The 22198-nt window shown below is 39.2% G+C and overlaps 1 protein-coding gene across 3 annotated transcripts in view; it reads left to right on the top strand.

The window, feature by feature from the left end:
- The window catches only part of LRRC63 (leucine rich repeat containing 63), a 43025-nt gene extending 22837 nt beyond the window's left edge, over nucleotides 1-20188 (top strand). For all 3 annotated transcript variants that reach the window (XM_042972628.1, XM_007085391.3, XM_042972532.1), the window contains exons 6-10: nucleotides 7562-7660; nucleotides 7953-8089; nucleotides 11091-11174; nucleotides 14518-14757; nucleotides 19309-20188. In XM_042972628.1, coding sequence (XP_042828562.1) covers nucleotides 7562-7660; nucleotides 7953-8089; nucleotides 11091-11174; nucleotides 14518-14757; nucleotides 19309-19528 — 780 coding nt within the window. In that variant the 3' untranslated portion in view covers nucleotides 19529-20188. The remainder of the gene's footprint in view (nucleotides 1-7561; nucleotides 7661-7952; nucleotides 8090-11090; nucleotides 11175-14517; nucleotides 14758-19308) is intronic.
- Nucleotides 20189-22198: the final 2010 nt, after the last annotated feature.

The following is a 22198-nucleotide window of genomic DNA, read 5'->3' as shown; positions in this document are numbered from 1 at the left end:
TCAATAAGGCAGATTGCAAAATAATTAAACACCAGTGAGGCAGTATCAAATAACAACAATAAAAAACATTCTGGAAAAGGCAAAACTATGGAGATAGTAAAACTATCAGTGGTCGCCAGGGATGTTGGAGGAGGGAGGGAAGGTTGAATAGGAGGAGTACAAGGGATTTTCAGGGCTGTAAAATTATTTTATATGATACTGTGCTAATGGATTCATTTCGTTATACATTTGTCAAGACCCACAGACTATTCAACAAGAGGTTTGAACTCTAATGTAAATTACGGACTTGGGTTGATAATGATGTGTGCAATGTTGGTTCATTGATTATAACAAATACATCATACTGGTGTGTGAAACGTTGATGTTGGGGAAGACCAGGTGCACATGTGTGGAAAGGGTATGTGGAGAAGAAAAATCTTAAATCAACAACCTAACTCTACACCTTGAAGAACCTGAGCAAAAGAGAAAACTACACCCTAAACTAGCAGCAAGAAGGAAGTAAGAAAGATTACAACAGAAATTAATGAAATAGTAGATAGAAAAGCAGTAGAGAGATGGGGCGCCTGGGTGGCTCAGTTGGTTGAGCGTCCAACTTCAGCTCAGGTCCTGATCTCATGGTTTGTGGGTTCGAGCCCCACGTCGGGCTCTGTGCTGACAGTTCAGAGCATGCAGCCTGCTTCAGATTCCATCTCGGGCTCTCTCTGCCCCTCCCCCACTTGTGCTCTGTCTCTCTGTCTCTAAAATAAATAAACATTAAAAAGAAAAGAAAAGAAAAGCAGTAGAGAGAATCAACAAAAAATATAGTTCTTTAAAAAGATCAATAAAATCAACAAATCTTTAGCTAAATGAAGAAAAAAAGAAAATACAAATAACTAAAACCAAAAATGAAAATGGAGACATTACTACTGACTTTACAGAAATAAAAGGGATTATAATAGAATACTATGAACAACTGTATGCCAACAAATGAAATATCTTAGATGAAAGGAAACATTTTTTAGAAAAACACAAATTACCAAAACTGACTCAACAACAAATAGAAATCTGAGTAAACCTATACAGAGTAAAGAGATTGAGTAAATAATCAAAACCTCCCAACAAAGAAAAGTCCAGGACCAGATGGCTTCATGGATGAATTCTGCTAAACGTTTAAAGAAAAATGAATACCTATACCTCTCAAACTCTTCCAGAAAATGAAAGAGGAGAGAACACCTCTAATAGTATTCTGAACCCAGTTCCACCATGGTGGGGGGAGCAGTTGCCCCACACCACTACGCAATTCTCAGATACCAGCTGGGTGTCCTACAATTCAACTCAATTCTCACACTACCTAGAGATGACACCAGATTCCACAGGTAAAGTGCTCACTCCCACAAGATTGCCATTCAACTCAGGATGCCAATCACACGCCCCGGCTGTCACCTACACTTCTAACCAATTGGCTACAAATTAGAGGTTCCCACGACCCTCTCCTTGGGTTCAATTAATTTGCTAGAGTGGCTCACAGAAATCAGGAATCCCATTTACTTGCTAGATAACTGGTTTATTACAAAGGATATTAAATGATATGAATCAACAGTCAGATAAAGAGATACACAGGGCAAAGTATGGAAAAAGTATATGGAACTTCCATGCCCTCTCCAGGCACCACTCTCCCCAAATCTCCACGTATTTACCAACCAGGATGCTCTCCAAACCCTGTCGTTTTGGTTTTCTGGAGGCTTTATTACATAGGCATAATTGATTAAACCACTGACCTTTGGTGATTGAACTCAATCTTCCTCCCCTCTTCCCTCTCTGGAGGAGGGCAGTTGACGAGGCCAAAAATGCCAACCCTCTAATCACATGGTTGGTTCCCCTGGCAACCAGCCTCCATCCTTCAGGGCTTTCCACAAGCCGCCTCATTAACAGAAACCCAGTTGTAGAAAGGGGCTTGTCATGAATAACAAGACACCCATTTCATCTTTATGGCTCTGATGTGGTTTCAGGAATGGAGGACAAGGAATTAAATAGAACAGAAGATGTTCCCATTGCTCTTAGGACTCTAGAAATTTCAAAGATGTGGGAAGCTGTGAGCCAGGAACTTTGGAATGAAGACCAAATACACATATGACATTGTGTCCACACAATATATGACAAATGTCACATATGTGACATTTATTCTTGAAATAAAAGGGTGATTCAACATAAGAAAATCAATCAATATACATTCCTGCATAAGGGGAGAAAATACATAATCATCTCAATTGATGCAGAAAAGGTATTTGACAAAACTTGGTTCTTTAAAAAGAGGAATAAAATTTCTAAATCCATAGTATGATTGGTTAAGGAAAAAGGAAAGAAAATTCTAAACATCAAAATCAAAATAGAAAAGGGGAAACCACCGCATGTCTCACAGACTTTAAAATAGAAAATAATAAAACACTATGAACATTTTCCCAGTGAGTGCCACGGCTATGATGAAATGGAAAACTTCACTGGAAAACACAACTTGCTGAAACAGGCGTAATAAGAAATAGAACACCAGTACAGTTTCGTATCTGTAAAAAAATCTAATTAAAATTTTAATTAAGAGCCTTCACACAAAGAAAGTTCCAGGCCCATAGGTCGTCCCCAGTGAGTCTACCAAACATGTAAGGGAGATACAACCTGTTTACACCACCTTATTTTATGATGCCTGTATAACTCTCATACCAAAGCCACACAAGGACATTGTAAGAAAGAAAAATTATGGGCCACTGTTTTTCATGAATGTATGTGCAAAATTTCTTAAGAAAATATTAGCAATTCAAATCCTGCAATGTGAAAAGTTTTAAAACGAAGGCCAATGTATCATGACTAAATGAAGCTTTTGCAAGAAACTCAAAGTTGCCTTGATATTTGAAAATCAATGTTATTCTCAACAATATCATCTCAATAGATGCAAAAACTTGACAACATTCAACACCCACTGAGGATGAAGGAAAACAAATATACCTCTAAGTAAACTGGAGTTGAAAGAAATTGTAAAGATCGTAATTGTAATAGATCGTTATTAATAATTTATTAATAATAATTATATAATAATTAGAAATAAATTATTAGAAATAAAGTTTTTAGAAATAACTTTACTTTATAACTCTAACTTATTAAATAACTTAAATAACTCTAACTTTATTAGAAATAAAGTTATTAATAATAATAATTAATAATTATTAATAATAATTGTAAAGATCGTTCTAGCTGGTGCCGGGGCTGCCCTGGTGGAGTGGCTTGAGCTGAAGTGGGTATGGGCCCCGCGGGGGGGGGGGGGGGCGCGGGGGGTCTCAGGATTCTCCGTGCAGAGGACACATTGGCAGGACAGCTGAAGCTGAAGTGTGTGCAAGTCAGGTCATCCTGGGACACTCTGCACAGGGTCATCCTTGTGGGGTGGCTGGAGCCGATACAGGGTGCAGGCTGGGGGTTCCCCGGGGTGGTTTTCACGGGAGAGGCCCTGGCGGGATGCTGGGGCCAAAGTAGGCATGAGCCAGAAAGTCCCAAAGCCCTCTGCACTGGGGGTGCCCTGACAAGCCATCTGGAGCTGACGTGGGGGCAGGCCTGGACTATTCTGGAGTGCTTTGCCCCTTGTCACCTTGGCTTGATGGCTGAACCTGTAGCACTGACTGGGAGTGTCCCGGTGTGTACCATCCTGGGGCCATCTTGGAGGGGTGACTAGGGCTGGTGTGGGCTAGGGAACTGGGGCTCGCTGAGACAGCACACCGGCTATGGTGCCCAGACTCTGCTTCTTCCTGCACTGTCAAGGCAGCCGGGAAATGTTAAACGTGGTGTTCACCAGCCCCTCCGACCCAGAAAGAGTTCCAGCAGCCCCCCTCCATTTGGCAGCGTTCTAGGGCTAAATCTTTTCTATTCTAGCTGCTCCTTTAAACCGCGGCTTTTTCTCTGTGTCCCCGGGAGCCTGGGGCTGGTGTGAGCTAGGGGCCTGGGGCCACCAGCGGGGCCTGCTCCCCTCTGCGCTATGGAGGTGGAGGGGGAGCATCAACCATGGCGCTTACCAGCCCCACAAACCCAGAGAGAGTTCCAGAGCTCCAGCGGCTCTCCCGCGGTTTGCCAGGGTCCTTGTGCTGGTTCCTTTTTGTTCCAGTTGCTCGCTTAAACCCAGGCTTTTCCTCTGTGCCTCAGAGCAGATGAATCTGCTCCTGGTCCCTCAGTACTATCCCACTGCAGTGCGTGGAGGGCGCGGGTTGCCTTCCTCACAGTATTTCCATCTCCTTTGACGTTCTCTACGTGGTCTCTCTATCTTTTGTTGTGCAGAAGCTGTTCAGTCAGCCCTCGGTTCTTCTTCAGGAGGAATTGCTCTCTGAGTAGGTGTGTGTAGATTGGGTGTGTGCATGGAGGAGGTGAGTTCAGGGACTTTCTACACTGCCACCTTGGACCAGAAGCTTCGAAAGCTCTTTATTTTAATCTGAGCTTCAATCTTATAGAGCTTTCCTGTTAACCTTTTCTCCTAAGGCTGTAGCCTTTCGGCCCTTTCATACCAAGTCGGAGGCCCCCCTCGTCTTTGGTAAGCCCTGAACTCCAGTTTTTATCTTTCTAGCCCTAATTAGGCTGGCTATGATTCTATTCAGCCTCTTGACCACAGCTTTTGATGAAGCAAATGACTTCGGGAGAAAAGTAGTGTTGAGTGTCGTGTTTACCTCCCTGAGATTCTCTCCTCTCTGGAAGTTTGGTTTATGAAATCCTAGCTACCCTCGGTAATTCCCCAAGCCTTTATTGTGTTGTTTGTTTACCCTGTCGGTTTCAGTGGGAAGGTTGTTTTGAAATAAGATTGTCAACCATTAGAAGTAAAAATATCAGATTATCTGGTTTTGAAGTGAATTACTTTGTTTTTTTAAAAAAATCTTATTTAAAAAAAATTTTTTTATAGTTTATTTATTTTTGAGAGGGACAGAGACAGCATGAGTGGGGGAGGGACAGAGAAAGAGGGAGAGAGAGAGAATATCAAGCAAGCTCTGCACTGACAGCACAGAGCCGGATGTGGGGCTCAAACTCATGAACTGTGAGATTTGGACCTGAGCCGGGATGAAGAGTCAGACACTTCACCAACTGAGCCACCCAGGTGTCCCCGGAGCGAATTACTTTAAATGAGAGGTTGGCAAGCTTTTTCTGTAAAGGGCTGGATCGTAAAACGTTAGGCTTTGAGGGTTGCATGGTCTCTGTCACAAGTATTCAACTGTGTTCGATAGTTCAAAAGCAGCTATATGCAATGCTTAAACTTATGGGCACGGCTACGTTCCAATAAAACTTTATTTAGAAAAAAACAGTTGGCAAAGTGTGGTTTGCTCATCCTTGCTTCAAATGGAGAGAGAATGTAGCTTTTATTTATTTATTTATTTTTAACGTTTATTTATTTTTGAGACAGAGAGAGACAGAGCATGAACGGGGGAGGGTCAGAGAGAGAGGGAGACACAGAATCCGAAACAGGCCCCAGGCTCTGAGCGGTCAGCACAGAGCCCGACACGGGCCTCGAACTCACGGACCGCGAGATCGTGACCTGAGCTGAAGTCGGACGCTTAACCGACTGAGCCACCCAGGCGCTGAGAATGTAGCTTTTAAAGAGCTGGGTGAAGCTAGTCAAGAAAAAAAATTATTTCCACGGCTATAAATATTATTTAAAAAAATATTTGACTCCAGAGTAGAATCCAGAGTTCTGTGGGGGCGACACAGACGAAGCAAACATCATAATTCCTTATTTATTTCAGGGCCTTATTAAAAGAAGTAGATTTTATATGAACAAAATTTACACAAAACAAGTGTACCGAATAGTATGATACAGACTCAGGGTCTAAGCACTTAAAGGTCGCTAGAGCAGCTCGGGAGATGGGGAAAGGCTCCACATTCTCAGCGCTATTTAGTTCTTCGAGACCCTTCCATGATAACCACAGCAAACAGGTTTGGGAGGCCACTATTTATCACAGGTTGGTTAGGGAAGGCCTTTCTGGTCAGCTGCCTTGTGAGCTGACCGCTGACTATACGCAGGCCACTAATGAAGTGAGAAGGCAGTTCATGGAAGGAAACGGGGGAAGCACTTTCCAAGGCAGAAGGAAATGTAAAGGCGCTAATTGTTGGCACAGTAAGTGGAGTGATTGGAGACTACGACAGACACGTTTCTACTACATAAGTGTACCCGCCAGTTCGGCAGAGAGGAGTGTCTAAGGAAAAAAAGAACGCCTCCTTTTTGTCTATATACACGTTTACCAATAGTAATACTTTACTACAAGGTCAGTCTCGGGGCGCCCGGGGTGGCTCAGTCAGTTAAGCGTCGGACACTTGATTTTGGCAGGTCGTGATCTCACAGTTGTGAGATCAAACCCCTCCATGGGCCCTGTGCTGGGAATGGAGCCTGCTTGAGATTCTCTCGCTTCCTCCCTCTGCCCCTCCCCAGCTCGTGCTTTCTCGGTAAAAAATAAAAACGTAAACAAACAAACAAACAAGTAAAATCTCAGTTCTGAAACCAGCACTTTCAACTTCAAGATTCTTTAGCCGTGAACCTTTTCGTTCTTATACGCTACCTGGCGTAGCCTGATGCACTATGGCGACGTCTCCCTTCTCTACGAGCTGAGCAATGGAGTCCCTTGGTTCAGTCAGGTGACCATTAGTGAGTCTCCGATCCTTAAGAAACAAATGTTTCCACTCTCCTGGAGCATTAAAGATATGGGGGGCCAGCAGGCGCGTCTTAATCAAAATTAAGCAGCAGTTCCGGCTGCTTTGACAAAATGCCACGGACTGAACGACTTCAACAGCGAATGTTCATTTGTCACAGTTCCGGCGGCTGGGAAGTCCAGCATTGAGGGGTCAGCTGACTCGCTTCCTGGTTCGAGGTCTCTTGCTCACAGCAGACTTCTTCCTGTATCCTCACATGGTAGAAAGAGAGAGCTCTGGTCCCCTCCTGTTCTTACAAGGGCACTAACCCCATTAGAAGGGCTCCACCCTTCAGACCTCGTGGAACCCAACCCTAATTACCTCACACAGGCCTCATCTCTACATGGCATCACACTGAGGGTTGGGGCTTTCACATGTGAATATGGCGGGAACACAAACATTTAGTTCATAACAGGACATAGTTTTCTTCATTCCGAGTTGGCATATTTCAGTAAGAAATTTTAGCTGTTAGATTAACAGCGAGACTAGGGAGAAATAGAAGTAGAAACATGACAAAATAAGATAAAAGATGTAATTGAATGTAAAATATATTTACTAACTTTTCAGCATATAGTGGACACGCAAGCCATGTTTGCTTGTTATTAATGAAAATAATTCCTGCCACACATATAACACTATACTTCTTATACACATGAATGCTTAGCGGTGTTTCTATTTCGTTTCTGTCCTTCACATAATTAAGAAATTATTATTATGACAGACTAAAATACATGAATGGAAGGTGACTATAGGCTCGTTAGTGTGTTGTGATAAACACCGTCACTCAGATTATGTGCTCGTTGTTTTGCTTGGTTTACTTTAGTATAAAATATTTTGTGCCTTGTTAATGATTCACCTCTAATCTCTTGTCATTTTCTTTCAGGGTTTTTTTATTATGAATTGTCCAGACTTAACACCGTTGGCTTCCCAATTGATATATCTTAACTTATCCTTTAATGAGATCAGTTATTTTCCCACAGAAGTGAGTCCATTTTTATCATTGGTATATATTGCAATAATTTCTTTTAATTTTAATTTTGATTTTGATTTTACTGTCTTTTCAAGAATAATGTCTTACTAATAATAATTATAACCAAAAAATCGCCACTTATGATGCCCTGGAAAAGAGTGAAAAAAGAGATAAATAATACAGCCAGTTAATGTTCTTTTGCTGATTCTACTATGGTAGTTCAAAGGGCTTACAAAATGTAACAAACAGAGACTTTTACACTTTATCATGCCACTCATATTTGTTTCTCTTTTCTGTTCCTCAGATATTTTGTCTTAAAAATTTACAACTACTATTCCTGAGGAATAATCCTATCAAAGAAATCCCTTCTGAAATTCAACAGCTTAAGTTCCTTAGAGTTTTCAACATTGCCTTTAATTTGATCACTACCCTTCCACCTGGGTAAGGTCGGTAGCCTGAGATTATAAACACAGAAAAGAATTTACTATTTAGAAAGCGATCAATTTCCCGTTTGAAAGCAGCTGGCAACTTTTTAGCCATCGAATAATTCGCATTTTGTTCTGATTCACTGATTTACTTCTTGTTATTGTGTTGAAAGGAATCCTACCAGCTACATAGATGTCAACTCTTACGGGGGCTAGAGCGTTCATCTAGAGATCCATTATCTGAGTATAGATTAAAAGAATACATATCATATAAAGAGGCTCAAGTGAGAAATTTGCACCTATCCCTTGACAGCCTTTTTGGAAAGGACACTGTATGTGGAATTAGGAAATCTAGACTTTTAACTTCAAAATTGATAATGACCTGTTTTGTCTGGAGAAAGTCACTTAAGCTTCCTGGTCTCAATTTCCTAATCTGTAAACTAATAAATTAGCTAGTATAATACCGAAGATTCTGTGATAGGAATGTTGATATTTGGGTATGAGAGAGATGGGTTTCCTCCCCCTCCGCCTCCCCCACATAGGGACAGGGAATTATTTAACCCCTAATGAAAATTTTAAACCAAAACTGTAACCAAATGCAAAACAAGATACTTCTTCAAGTTAGAGTTTAACAAATTGAACATGGGTAAAGGGCAAAGGGACAGGGGCTCTTAAATAGTTGAACAACATTTTGTAAAGATTCTCACAGCAATTAAGGAACCGCATCAAAATTCATTTATAAGCTTGTTCACCTAGCATTGTTTATAACTAACAATCTGACAAATTCTATATTCATAAACTGTATCACTATTCAGTCATTTAAAAGAACAAAAAGCATATAGAAGTTATACCATTTCTATAAAAATGTGTATATATGCATCATACATTACACACATATAAAAACACAAACACTAAGAAAGTAAGAATACTGCCTTGTGTATATTTTATTTCTGTTTAAATCATCTATATTTTTTAACAGTAACATAAATTGTATTTTCTCTGCCTTGATACTAGAAGCAGCTATTTCTCTAGGGAAACCCTGTTTCTTTTTTATTGAAAGATGGTGTTTAAAAACTGAGATCTGAGCGCTGGATGTCCCATTGCTATGGTGATGACACTGCTTCTAGACAGTCCCGGTGAACAGAGCTAAGTAATATATGTGTGTACACTAATCTGTGTGTACATATATACATATATATACACACACATAACCCTGCATATGTATACACACACACACATATACACACACACACACACAACTGCATATATATATGTACATATAAAGACACATATATGTATGTGTATGTACCTATATATGCATCTAAATATAAACTTACATTTGATAATCTATAATTAGAATTACAAGCTTTAATAACCATAACTGTCATTTAAACAAAACGTAGGGGCGCCTGGGTGGCTCAGTCGGTTGAGCGTCTGACTTCAGCTCAGGTCATAGTCTCACCGTTTTGCGTGAGTTCGAGCCCCACGTCAGGCTCTGTGCTCACAGCTCAGAGCCTAGAGCCTGTTTCAGATTCTGTGTCCCCCTCTCTCTCTGCCCCTCTCCCACTCACACTCTGTCTCTCAAAAGTAAATAAACATTAAAAAAAAATTTTAAATAAGCAAAATGTAAAAATTCTTTTTTTTAATGTTAATTTAGAGACAGAGAGAGAGGGAGAGAAAGATGGAGGGGGGCACATGTAGGGGAGGAGCAGACAGAGAGGGAGACACAGAATCCGAGCTGTCAGCACAGAGCCTGATGCGGGGCTTGAACTCACTATCCATGAGATCATGACCTGAGCCCAAGTCCTACCCTTAACTGACTGGGCCACCCAGGCGCCCAGGAATATAAAAATTCCTAAAGCAACTACAACTTGTTCGTAAGTAGAGGGTCAACATTATTCACTATTTAGAGATTAAGCAAATTAGTTTGGACTATTGGTTAACCATTGGTTATAGTCAAAAAGTTTTAAGGAGCTCTTTCTCAATAATACTAGTGTTTCTAAAATAAAGCCGTATATATTTTATTAGATAACAGGTTCTGTATGTGTATTAGGGGAAGATTGACAGCACAGCACAAATTCCCTGAGGCCCAATTTTTTGTTGCTACGATTTTGTGTTGAGCTGCTTAGGGCATCTGTTGTAAAGCAAAAGCAGAGAGGAAAGTCTAGGCTCTGGAGGCACAAAGAACGGGGTTCTCATCCTAGCTATGCCCTTGCCGTTAGGCCCCCTACAGTTAGAGTTATGCCCTTGATCATACAACGTAAAGGTGTCATCAACTCTCTCAGGTTAAGTGTTTGAAGTCTTGTAACCACGGGAAGCCCTTCGATGGGTCTATTTAGTTTTCTTGTAAAATAAAGATGATAAATCATTTCAAAAACCCAAAAGGTGTCTTCTTTTCCCCAAAGCCTTGAGATAGCATTGGTTCATGAAATATGTTTTCATTGTTTGTTTAAGGGGTAATGACATCACCAGAATGTCTCCTTTCCTTTCCCTTTTTTTTTTTTTTTTTTTTTTTTTTGCCTCTTTCTTTCTTGGTTCTTGTCTTCTCCATCCCAAAGCCTACCTGGAGGGTCCTCACAGCCTCCGAAAGAGAACTGGCTCCACTAACACCCTGATTTCGGACCGCTGGCCTCCCGGACTGTGAGAGTGTACATGTCCCTTGCTCCACGCCACCTGGCTGTGACATTTGTTATGTCAGCCCTAGGAAACTAATACAGCAACCAAGAAAATAATATATCCGAATGTGCTAGACATTTCTCAGGTGGCTTTTTCTGCGTGGAGCTTTATCCACTCCAAACATTTCAAGGCAGTCTTAAAGGATAAATGGTTTATTTGAGGAACTTGGATTGTAATTGCACTGCCTATAATGAAAAGAAGTCCATAAATTATAAGATCTTAGAAAAATACAGCTTCTCTAATACTTTTACCTCTTTACTCAAATATTTAATTCTTCATTCATGCCCAGTAATGACAAACATGTCGTCATTTTTAATTTCATTTTCTTTTTTCTATTTAAGGTTATTTTCTTTGGCCCATCTTGAGGAACTTGATATCTCCTACAATAGTATTGCTTCTATCCCAAACAAAATCCAGAAACTCAGGTATTTGGGAAGTACTAAGTACACACAGTCATATGCCCTGTAAGGGTATATTTGGTAATGACTGTGTTGGAGAAAATTGAATTCGTTCATATATTGAATGGTCATAAAACATAATATGTGAAAGCATAAAGTTTACAAAAACAGAATTTGAATGATTGGTATTTTTATTTTTATTTTTTTAATATATGAAATTTATTGTCAAGTTGGTTTCCATACAACACCCAGTGCTCATCCCAAAAGGTGCCCTCCTCAAAAATGATTGGTATTTTTAAGACATAACATTTTAAGACATAACATTTTCAGTGATCGTTTAAAAGCTGTCCTGATGGCTACGTAATAGAATGACAAGAGAACCTTGTTCATTTTTCTGTGTGTGTACTTGTGTTCTTATCAGTCTTCACTTATTTTGGGTAAGGATATACACATACATCGTGTAATCTTAACAATACCAAGCTCTGATTTTTTCTCACACTGATTTTTAAAAAGTCTCTGAAGTTCATCTATGTCCTTCTAGGTCAGTGCCATCCTATTTTACTTATGACTTTAGAATAATTTTTATTTTTATTTTATTTTATTTATTTATTTTTTTTAAGAATTTTTTCTAACGTTTATTTATTTTTGAGACAGAGAGAGACAGAGCATGAACGGGGGAGGGGCAGAGAGAGAGGGAGACACAGAATCAGAAGCAGACTCCAGGCTCCGAGCCATCAGCCCAGAGCCCGATGCGGGGCTCGAACTCACAGACCGTGAGATCGTGACCTGAGCTGAAGTCGGACGCTTAACCGACTGAGCCACCCAGGCGCCCCTAGAATAATTTTTAACAATTAATAGGGAGACTATTTTTCAATAATAATCTTTTAACTATTCTCTTTAGGGGGTGTCTGGGTGGCTCCGTCGGTTAAGTGTCTGACTCTTGATTTCAGCTCGGGTCACGATCTTGCGATTCATGGGATCAAGCCCCGAGTTGGGCTCTGCACGTATAGGGCAGAACCTGCTTGGGATTCTTTTCTCCCTCTCTCTCTCTGCCTCTCCCCCCTACTTTCTCTCTCTCTCTCTCTCTCTCTCAGGATAAATAAACATTTTTTAAAAAACCTATTCTCTTTATATCATGAGCTTTAAGATCATTTAATATAATTCCAAGCCCCTCCACCCCCAAAAAATATAAACACAAAATTGAAATTTCGATTGGAATTGTCTTGAGTTTACATATAAATTCTGAAGAATTTATATTTCTGATGTTACTAAATCTTTTCATCCTAAAACACAGCATAATGTTTCATTTGTTTAGATTTTGTTTTATGTCCTTTATAAGAATTTATGACTGGGAGCACCTGGGTGGCTCAGTCGGTTAAGCATCTGACTTCAGGTTGGGTCATGATCTCACAGTTTGTGGGTTTGAGCCCCACGGCGGGCTCTGTGTTGACCGCTCACAGCCTGGACCCTGCTTCAGATTCTGTGTCTCCCTCTCTCTGCCCCTCCCCTGCTCTCTCTCAAAAATAAATAAATATTAAAAAAATTTAAAAAAAGAATTTATGACTCATTTCACATAAGTCCTTTATCTTTATTACTAACTTCCTCTAAGTATTCTATAATTGTGTTGCTATTATGAATGTAACATTTTCTCTAATTTTTATTTCTAGCTGACTATTGCCAGTACAGAATAGAGAAAAGCTATGTCCTTCTTTACATGAATTTAAAATCAAGTTATATAACTCAATTTATCTTCATTCTGGTTCAGTTTTACTGGATTTTCTTTGGCTTTCTAGGAGGATAGTCTTAGCCTCAGTAAAGTGAGATAATTTTGTCTCTGCTTTTCTAATATTTGTACCAATCATTATATCCCATGTGACAATCTTTATATTTTAACAGGAGTATTCAACCTGTTCGCATTTGTTAGGACTGATATATTTAAATTTTTGCCTTCCATTTTACTTTGTATTTACTATTGATTTCCTTCTTCCTTCTCCTATTTGCCTTCTTTCTGTGTGTATATGTGTGTGTGATTTTTTCAAGAAGCTACTTATTCTTTTTTTCTCCCTTATTAATTTTGAAACCCTACTGTACTTTCCCAGTCTATTAATGGCTATCTTGGGGCGCCTGGGTGGCTCGGTCGGTTAGGTGTCCGACTTCGGTTCAGGTCACGATCTCGCGGTCCGTGAGTTCGAGCCCCGCATCGGGCTCTGAGCTGATGGCTCAGAGCCTGGAGCCTGCTTCCGATTCTGTGTCTCCCTCTCTCTCTGCCCCTCCCCCGTTCATGCTCTGTCTCTCTCTGTCTCAAAAATAAATAAACGTTAAAAAAAAAAAAAAATGAATGGCTATCTTTTCCCCCCAAACACAAGCAAACATTTTTCTTTACTATTTTAATACTATTTTTAAAAAATGTTTATCTATTTATTTTTGAAAGAGAGAAAGAGAGAGCAAGCAGGGGAGGGGCAAAGAGGGAGACAGAATCCCAAGCAGGCTCCGTGCTGTCAGCGGAGCCGGATGTGGGGCTCGAACCCACCAACCGTGAGATCATGGCCTGAGCTGAAATCGAGTCAGATGCTCAACTGGCTGAGCCACCCAGGCGCCCCGATCATGTTTTAGTATTGTCAGGAGTCAGAACTGAAGAGTTTGTGTGGACAAGAAACGAGGCTGCACATGAGCACATGACACAGACTCCAGAGCTCCCAGCCCCTCGCTTCAAAAGTCGTCATTTCAACCTCTTCACTCCCAGCACACTTGACAAGTTGGACCAGCCTTTGATTTGTGTTTATGTGACCCTCATAAACAGATACTTTTCTGCCTGTCTCCAGCACTAATTACAAAGGAGATGAGTGGCTGTAAAACACACCATTGAGACAAGTAGTATAAATGAGAAAATCAGTAAGGTTCGTTCTCTCTGAACAAAGAAATCAGGGCTTCAGAAGCAACGGACACGGTAAAAACCAGGGGGACTCGGGTGAGGAAAAGTCCGTGTGCAACATAGCACATGATACGTATGATCGTGGTAATTCCACCGTTTTGATGAGGTTTGGATGAAAAAGTAGGTACTGGTGTTCAATTGCTCAACAAATGTATGTCCTTTCTTTGTATCATTATGCTAGAGTATTTCTTTTTCCATAATGACATGTTGCAAAGACCCAAAACATATGCTTTAACTCTTGCTATTCGCACAAACGCACTTATTGGCATAACATACTGTTTCAATTGCTTTTTAATTCTCTGATTCTAAAGAAGTTCTTAAACACTTGTATGTTATTGCTAAGTTTGATGCTAATTTTCCGGAACATTGGGACGGAATTTTATTTCAGTATTATGAGTTGCATAAACACCTTTTAAATTTGGTTTCCTTTATTTTCAGATTACTTGAAAATCTGAATGTTAACGGGACTGATCTGACTACTTTTCCACCTGCGATTTTGAAGCTTAACCTGAAAAAACTCCAGTTTGAGAACACTTTCACGCATCCTACTCTTTGGAAAGAGAATTCTTTAAATAGCCCCCCGTGTCTGACTCATCTTACTTCCTTGTTCTTCTTAAAAAGTAATCTAGACAAATATTACGATGAGATCCCGGTGGAAATTCAAGAGCTGCTAAAATGGTGAGCAAATGCTGAAGCCCTTTTAGGAAGAATACACCTTTAAGCCTTTAAAATGGTAGTCAACGGAGGCCAGGTGAGAGTTTTACCTTCAACACACACACACCACACCACACCCTCGGGCATACATAAAATTCTTCGAATTTCTCCTTCTGGCTCTTCAGGCATGTGATGTAGTCTGAATTCAGCCCGTTTGCTAAAATTCTCAAGTCACTACTTAATTCCAGTGGGAGTTACACATTGCTGAGGGGTAGCTGGCAATGTCTCTACAGTCCGTAGTCATAGGTCCTGTGAATTACTAAGGACATAGAAGTGGGTTCTTCCAAAAAAGGCTTCTTTAGTCCCAGGCACACTATGCAGAGAAATGCTTTATTCTCTAGCTTCCTAGAGACCAGGCGTATTTAGAGCAACTTCTCCTCAGTGATCCGTGGCCAGTGTGAGAATCATTGCCTAATCTCAGGACTAGGGTTTTTAAACCCCATCCACTGGCGGTCCACTCAGCTTATCTCTTATTTCCTTCAGATGGTATAAATCTGTTGTTACACTCATCAGTGCGTATATTACTGATTTAACAAACATTTGTTGTATGCCTAAGTAAAATTTCCCAGGAGTATATAAATTACCCATATAGACTCAATAAAAGGCAGGAAGCCTAAACAGACTAGTAATCATCAAAGAAATTGAAGAAGGTGATTCTAAACTACCAGTAAAATGGGACCAGGACCCAAAGTTTTCCATTTTAATGCATCGAGATGTCAGTGTTCATGAGATTTGAACGCACATGAAAAATTAAGAAATATCTCAAAAGATACAAAGTTTTCTAAAGAAATAAAACCAAACTAGTGAGTGGTAACAGATGTGGTACAAAAAGATTTGAATTCACCACAAAGTAGGGAAGCTGAACCTGACATTCCTCAAATCTGTACCCAAGAGTGGGCTACGTGTCCCTGGGCAGTAAATACCTTTTTTCTAGCTAACCAAGTGTTTTTGAGAGAAACATCCTCAATTTGGACTTTGAAGACTCTGAAAAAATTAAGTTAAATTGAACATTATCTCACAATTGAAAGAAATGTCCAAATACGTGTGGAAATGAGCCATCAAGAGTTAAAGTCAGCAAAATCAGTCAACAGGTACAAGCCTCCAAGGATCCAAGAATATGAACTTTACAGAATATGAAATACCTATTTTCAGTGTTTAAAGTAATAAAACATATTCATTTTAAAAATGGTTAAGAAATAAAAGACCATCAAATATGAGTGGGCACATATGAAAAAGAAATTTTATTTTCATTTATCAAAAAAATTTTTTAATGTTTATTTTTGAAAGAGAGAGAGAGACAGAGACAGAGACAGAGTGTGAGTGGGCAAGGGGTAGAGAGAGAGAGGGAGACACAGAATCTGAAGCAGGCTCCAGGCTCTGAGCTGTCAACACAGCGCCCAACGTGGGGCTCAAACCCATGAACAGAACCATGAGATCATGACCTGAGCCGAAGTCAACTGCTCAACTGACTGAGCCACCCAGGGGCCCCTATTTATTTATTTTTTAATGTTTATTTATTTTTGGGAGAGAGAGAGTCAGAGTGTGAGCAGGGGAGGGGCAGAGAGAGAAGGAGACACAGAATCTGAAGCAGGCTCCAGGCTCCGAGCTGTCAGCACAGAGCCCAATGAGAGGCTTGAACTCATGACCTATGAGATCATGACCTGAGCTGAAGTAGGATTCTTAACTGGCTGAGCCACCCAGGCGCCCCTGAAAAAGAAATTTTAAATGAAATGAAATTCTAGAAACCAAAAGTGTAACAGTTGAAATTAACTCGGTGCATGGGTTAAATAGACAACTATACAGACACGCAGAGGGATCTGAAGAGATTATTGTGTCTATGTAGACAGGAGGTAAAGCGGTATTAATACATACTCTAACACAGACGTAGAGTCCCAGAGAATTTTGTGTATTTTCAGAAGTAATGAAAGATGTGACCTCGGACGCTGAAAGCTCTATACGAGGGCAGTAACACACCTTATAGACACCAAAGACGAAGGCAAAGACTCAAAATCAGCGAGGGGGAAAAAGGCACTTAGAATAAGAAATCAACTGCTAGCAACAGTGGGACAATGACCGAAAACATGCTACTTTGCCCAGCACAATGAACTTGCAAGAACAAGGGAGAAAGAATGTCATTTCAGAGAAAATAAAACAGAGAATTGACTTCCTCTAGATTGTCACTAAAGGAACTTGCAAAGGGTGTGCATCAGGAGGAAAACAACTCCAGAAGCAAGCTCTGAGATGTAAGGAGGAATGGAGGGAAAGAGATTGGAAATATGTGGATAAACAAACATGGTCTCTAGAATCCATGAAATAATAACAACAATGTCTATGGTGTGGTGTTGAAAAGAAGCTATAACTAAAACCAGATATCAAAAGCAATTAGAGATGTAATATTTAAATGATACTTTTTGTAAAGAAACGTAACGTACCTAGGAATACATCAAGTGAAATATGTACAAAGCATTTACAGAGAGAAAACATCAAATGACAGAAAAATAAAGAAGTTTGAATCAAATGAGAAAGATACATATTCAGGTATAATAAGATCCAGTATGGAAAAACAGAGACTCCAAAATAGCCAAGACAAGCCTGAAAAAGAAGACTAACATTAAAGGCTTCATTGGTTTATATCTGGTCAGATATGAACAATTATTATAAAGTCAGAGAGAGTAATAAAGCTGGTGTTACGTGCAACAAAAGACAAATTAACCAATGGAAGAGAATACATAGTCCAATTACGTTCTCGTGCGGTGCAAAAGCCTGATGTCGGGCAAAATAGCACTGTGGATCAGTAGGGAAAGGAGAGATTTTTCAATAAGTGGTACTGAGATATTTGGTCACCTACCGGGGGAAAAAAAATGTATCATTAGATTCCTGCTATGTGTATGTCACTATCCTATGCAAAACCAGTTCCAGTTGGATTAATAATGTAAATGCGAAAAACAAAACTTCAAAGCTTTCGCAAGCAAGTATAGGAGACTAATATGTATAACTTCACGATAGGAAAACATGCCTTGAGCAAAATGAAAAATATAAACAGTAAAGCCAAGTTTCATAAATTTGACAAAAGTGTAATCTTTCCATGTAACATGACACCTATAAAACTAAGAGGCAAGCCATCAAGAAGATATTGCAATGCATACAGCTGTTGAAACATATATGTATGTCTCCCACAAATCCATAAAAAAAAGATATAACCAATAAAAAGTGTATAAGTGATAGGAACATGCAATTCAGGGGTGATGATACATTGATAGCTGATAAACATGAAGAAGGTTAAATCTTATTGGTAATCAAAGAACTGTGATCTCACATAGCAACAATAGGTTTTTTATGTACCCATTTAATCAAGATGAAGAAGATTGACACTAAATGTTGGCTTTGGATGCCCCAAACTGGATTATCATGTACCATTCATGGCACTGTAAGTTGGTCAAAGCTTTGTGGGAGGCATTTTGACAGTACCCTGCTTACCCCTTGAAAGAGAAATTTAAGTCTTCAGAATTCGTCTTATAGAAATAGTAACATGTGAACACAAGTCAAGCATAGGGATGGTAATTGCAGCCTAAATGTGCATCAATAAAAAAGTGGTAAAATAAAATTACGGTGTATCCATGTTATGGAATATTATGATGCTATTCATAATATGAAGCAAAACAAAATGTATTGCCATAAAAATTTGTCCAAGACATTCTGTTAACTCTTTTGAGATTTTATACGTACATAAAATTTAACGTGTATCCATGTTTATATCAATTTTTTTTTTATTTTTTAAATTTAAAATTGGTAAATCATACCGATGTCTACACCACCAAGAAAGTATGAGTGGCCCCTGATGATTCTCATCCACACCAAACTTTGTACTGGCAGACTTTTCCATTGTGCCCATCTGATGATTATGAAATGGTATCTGTAGTCTCTGATGGCTAATGAGGTTGAGAAGCTACATTTCTCAATGTGCTCTCGACATTCAAGTCTCTTCTTCTGTGAACAGTCTGTTCGTGCAAATGGAATAAGCGGTTGATGTCTTTATTTTTTTTTAACTGATTTGTGAGCATCTAAAAATACATGCAGACACTAGTCCTATACTAGGTTATGGTAGTCCCTTTATTTTTAAAATAATATATTTATTTTGAATTCTAAAAATAATACGTAGTTCTTACAGAAAATTTGAAAACTATGGAAAAACTTTATAAAGACATTTAAAATGTCCTGTGATCACATTGACCAAGAATAAGTACTGTTTTCTCTCTGTGTCTATCCTTAGAGTGTTTTCTTGCTATGCATCTATATTTTTTGTTTTAGAAAACTAGGATTGTTTTGTATTCACATATCTATTTTTTAGCATTTAATTTTTACTTGTGTATGTTTTAGCTCTTTAATTAGATGCTAAGGTCAATAACGATAAGGGCCCCATTTTAAACTACTTTGAGTCTTGCACAGCATCAGGCAAGATGTCTTTTCCTTAGTAGATATTTACTAAGTATTGACATGATGTTTCCTCATTCGCAGCCCGTCTAGATGTGAATGGTGTCACGGTCCCAAGTTTGGTGAAGGTTTTCGAGTCATCCGATCCTGTGATATTTTTGGAGCAACACAGCTTCCTGTTTTGTACCATGTCTGTTCCCCCTACTGCTACAGAAAAGTAAAGGAAAGCAGTTTTATTTTAAAGAATGATCCCAGTAAAAGAAGAGCTCTAAGTTCTGAGTTGATAAGTCATACAATGATTTAGGAGTCCCACTTTAAAAGCCATTAAAGTTTGTGTATATGGTAATTCCTGTCTTTGAGAGTACAGGTTCTGTCTTCTGTGACGCCTCTTTGTAACCCCAGCTCCTTAAGGAACTTTGTGATTGTGAGGGAATTGTTGCAGAATAATTACTTTAGGAAGATTAGTAAAAGGTCTTTGGATTTCAATGAAGATCTAGAAAATTTCTTTTATTGCATGTTGGGCGTAAAATGAGAACTGACAGAATCCTTCGCAAAAAAACACAATTTATCTTACAACTGGCTTTTTTGGGCATCCATTCCAAGTGATAAGATAGCATTTCAAAGTCAACCAGTGGCATTTGTGCCTCCTATGGGTTCAAAGTCACGTACCCAAGTTCTCTATGTGAATTCTGTTCGTGAATTTTTGTGGAAATCTGCCCAGTGCCAACCATCTCCATTGTGGATTGTTTTCAGTAATAAAAGATTTATTCCAGTCCTATATTTAGTTGTCTGAATTCATTACCCAGGCTTTTAGAACACTGGTACAATCTGTCAGTTATCCTGACCTTCATCTCATAAAGCCGGATTCCATAGGCCAGTGCTAGCACTCACCAGGCCTTCAAAGATAGCCTGGCAATTGGGGTGCCTGGGTGGCTCAGTTGGTTAAGCATCTGACTTCAGCTCAGGTCAGATCTCATGGTTCGTGGGTTCGAGCCCCACGTCGGGCTCTGTGCTGACAGCTTGGAGCCTGGAGACTGCTTCGGATTCTGTGTCTCCCTTTCTCTCTCTGCCCCTTCCCTGCTCTCGCCCTCTCTCTCAAAAATGAATAAACATTAAAAAAAAAAATTGAAAGAGAAACCCAAAGATAGCCTGGCAAGAAAATAAGGTAAAACTTACAAAATTACATTGCAAAGCAACATATGCATACAGTAGAACTTGCTTCTTTAAGAATTAGTGTTTGTAACAGGAAGGTAAGAGCATTTTGATATAACAAACAATTGAATTTCAGAATGGCACAAAATTGTTTCATATGCGTCATATTTTTATGTGTATTGAAGTCCAAAATGTCATTGCTAATGATGAAACTTGATGAAATCACATGATTGAAATTTATACAGGGATCTTATCTCTAGAGAATGTCAGAAAACTCACATTATGTCAGGTGTGTGTGTTTCATTTAGTAACAACAAGGGGGTACAGGAGTGATTCAGTCAGCTGAGTGACCGACCTCCTGAGGTCATGATCTCCCGGTTTGTGAGTTCAAGCCCCCCATTGGGCTCTCTGCTGTCAGCACACAGCCCACTTCAGATTCTCTGTCTCCCTCTCCCCCTCCCCCCTCTCTCTCATGCGTGCTCTCTCTCTCTCTCTCAAAAATGCATAAACGACAACAAATGGCAATAACAAAAATGTGCGCTAAATATTTAAATAGCTGTAACAAAATTAAATACACATATATTTTCATCATAGTTATAAGAAGTTATTGCTCAAGAATACTCGCATTTGGGTGCAAATATATATAATAGTGATCACTTGGAAACATTTTAAGTTTTTATCAGTAGAGAGTTGGTTAAATATGGTAAATCCAACAAGGTAATATCATTCAGCCACTTAAAAAATTAGCTCTGTTTTTCCTGACATGGAAAGATAATTATCAAGTATTCTTAACAAGATACTTATTAGGTAATATAATCACATAATTTAAAATTCAAAAGATACCAAAGAGTAGATCTTAAAAATTCTTTAACGCCAATGCCCTGCCGTCTCAGAGGCAATCAGTGATACCAAGCTTTTTGTATTCTTCCAGGATGTTTTATTGTATATGTAAGCTAGTAAGTAAATATATTTCTTCCCTACTATTTATACAATATTAACAGATATATACTCCTTTTTGGACCTTTCCTCTTAACTATGCCATAGAGGTGGTTCTGTATCAGTACATTATTACCTTCTATTATTTTTTACGATTGCCTATTATTCCATTGAGAAATGTATATAGTTTTCTTTACCAGTTCAGTACAAATGAACTCTAGACTTTTTACAACCTCTTGTTATGAAAAAAAAAAAACAAAAAACGTTGCAAAGAATAACATTGTCATTTGCACGTGTTTAAATCTGTTTGCGAGATAAATCCCTAAAGGTGAAGTTGCTAGGTCAAAAGGTATGTGCATTTATATTTAATTGGAGGCATACGGAATATATTTATTTTGTTCACTTTCAAATATGTAATACTAATATATTGTACCCATTTGGAACAAGATTTGGGTCAGAGCGAAAAGTTAGTCTTTCCAATCAACTTCCTTCAGATTCCAATTCTCCTCAGAGGCAAACATTGCTACCAGCTTCTTGTCTTTGCCTCCAGGGAAATTCTAAGCATGTATAAGCACGTAGCTGGATGTAGAAGAAACTTCCTTATTCCAGTAGCTTTTTAAAAGAATTTTTGGGGGTTACATTCTATAGCAGCAATATTGACTTTGGCTGTAAGCTTCTTGGAAATGCAGAATCCCAGATCCACCCCAATCCTACTAGATTAGAATCTCTGGGGATGGTTTCCAGGAATCTTCATAATCACTCTCTCTCCAGATGATTCTAACGGTCACTAACATGGACATTCTCTGGTCTCCAGAGGTCAGAAGACTCACCCCAAGATGTCAGAGAAATAAAGATGCAGGTTTGGGCATAATGCGCTTTATTGTCT

This window comes from Panthera tigris, chromosome A1 (assembly GCF_018350195.1).
Source record: "Panthera tigris isolate Pti1 chromosome A1, P.tigris_Pti1_mat1.1, whole genome shotgun sequence".
Classification (NCBI taxonomy): domain Eukaryota; kingdom Metazoa; phylum Chordata; class Mammalia; order Carnivora; family Felidae; genus Panthera; species Panthera tigris.
The sequence above is the reverse complement of the archived record's forward strand: the minus strand, read 5'-3'. Positions and strand labels throughout refer to the sequence as shown.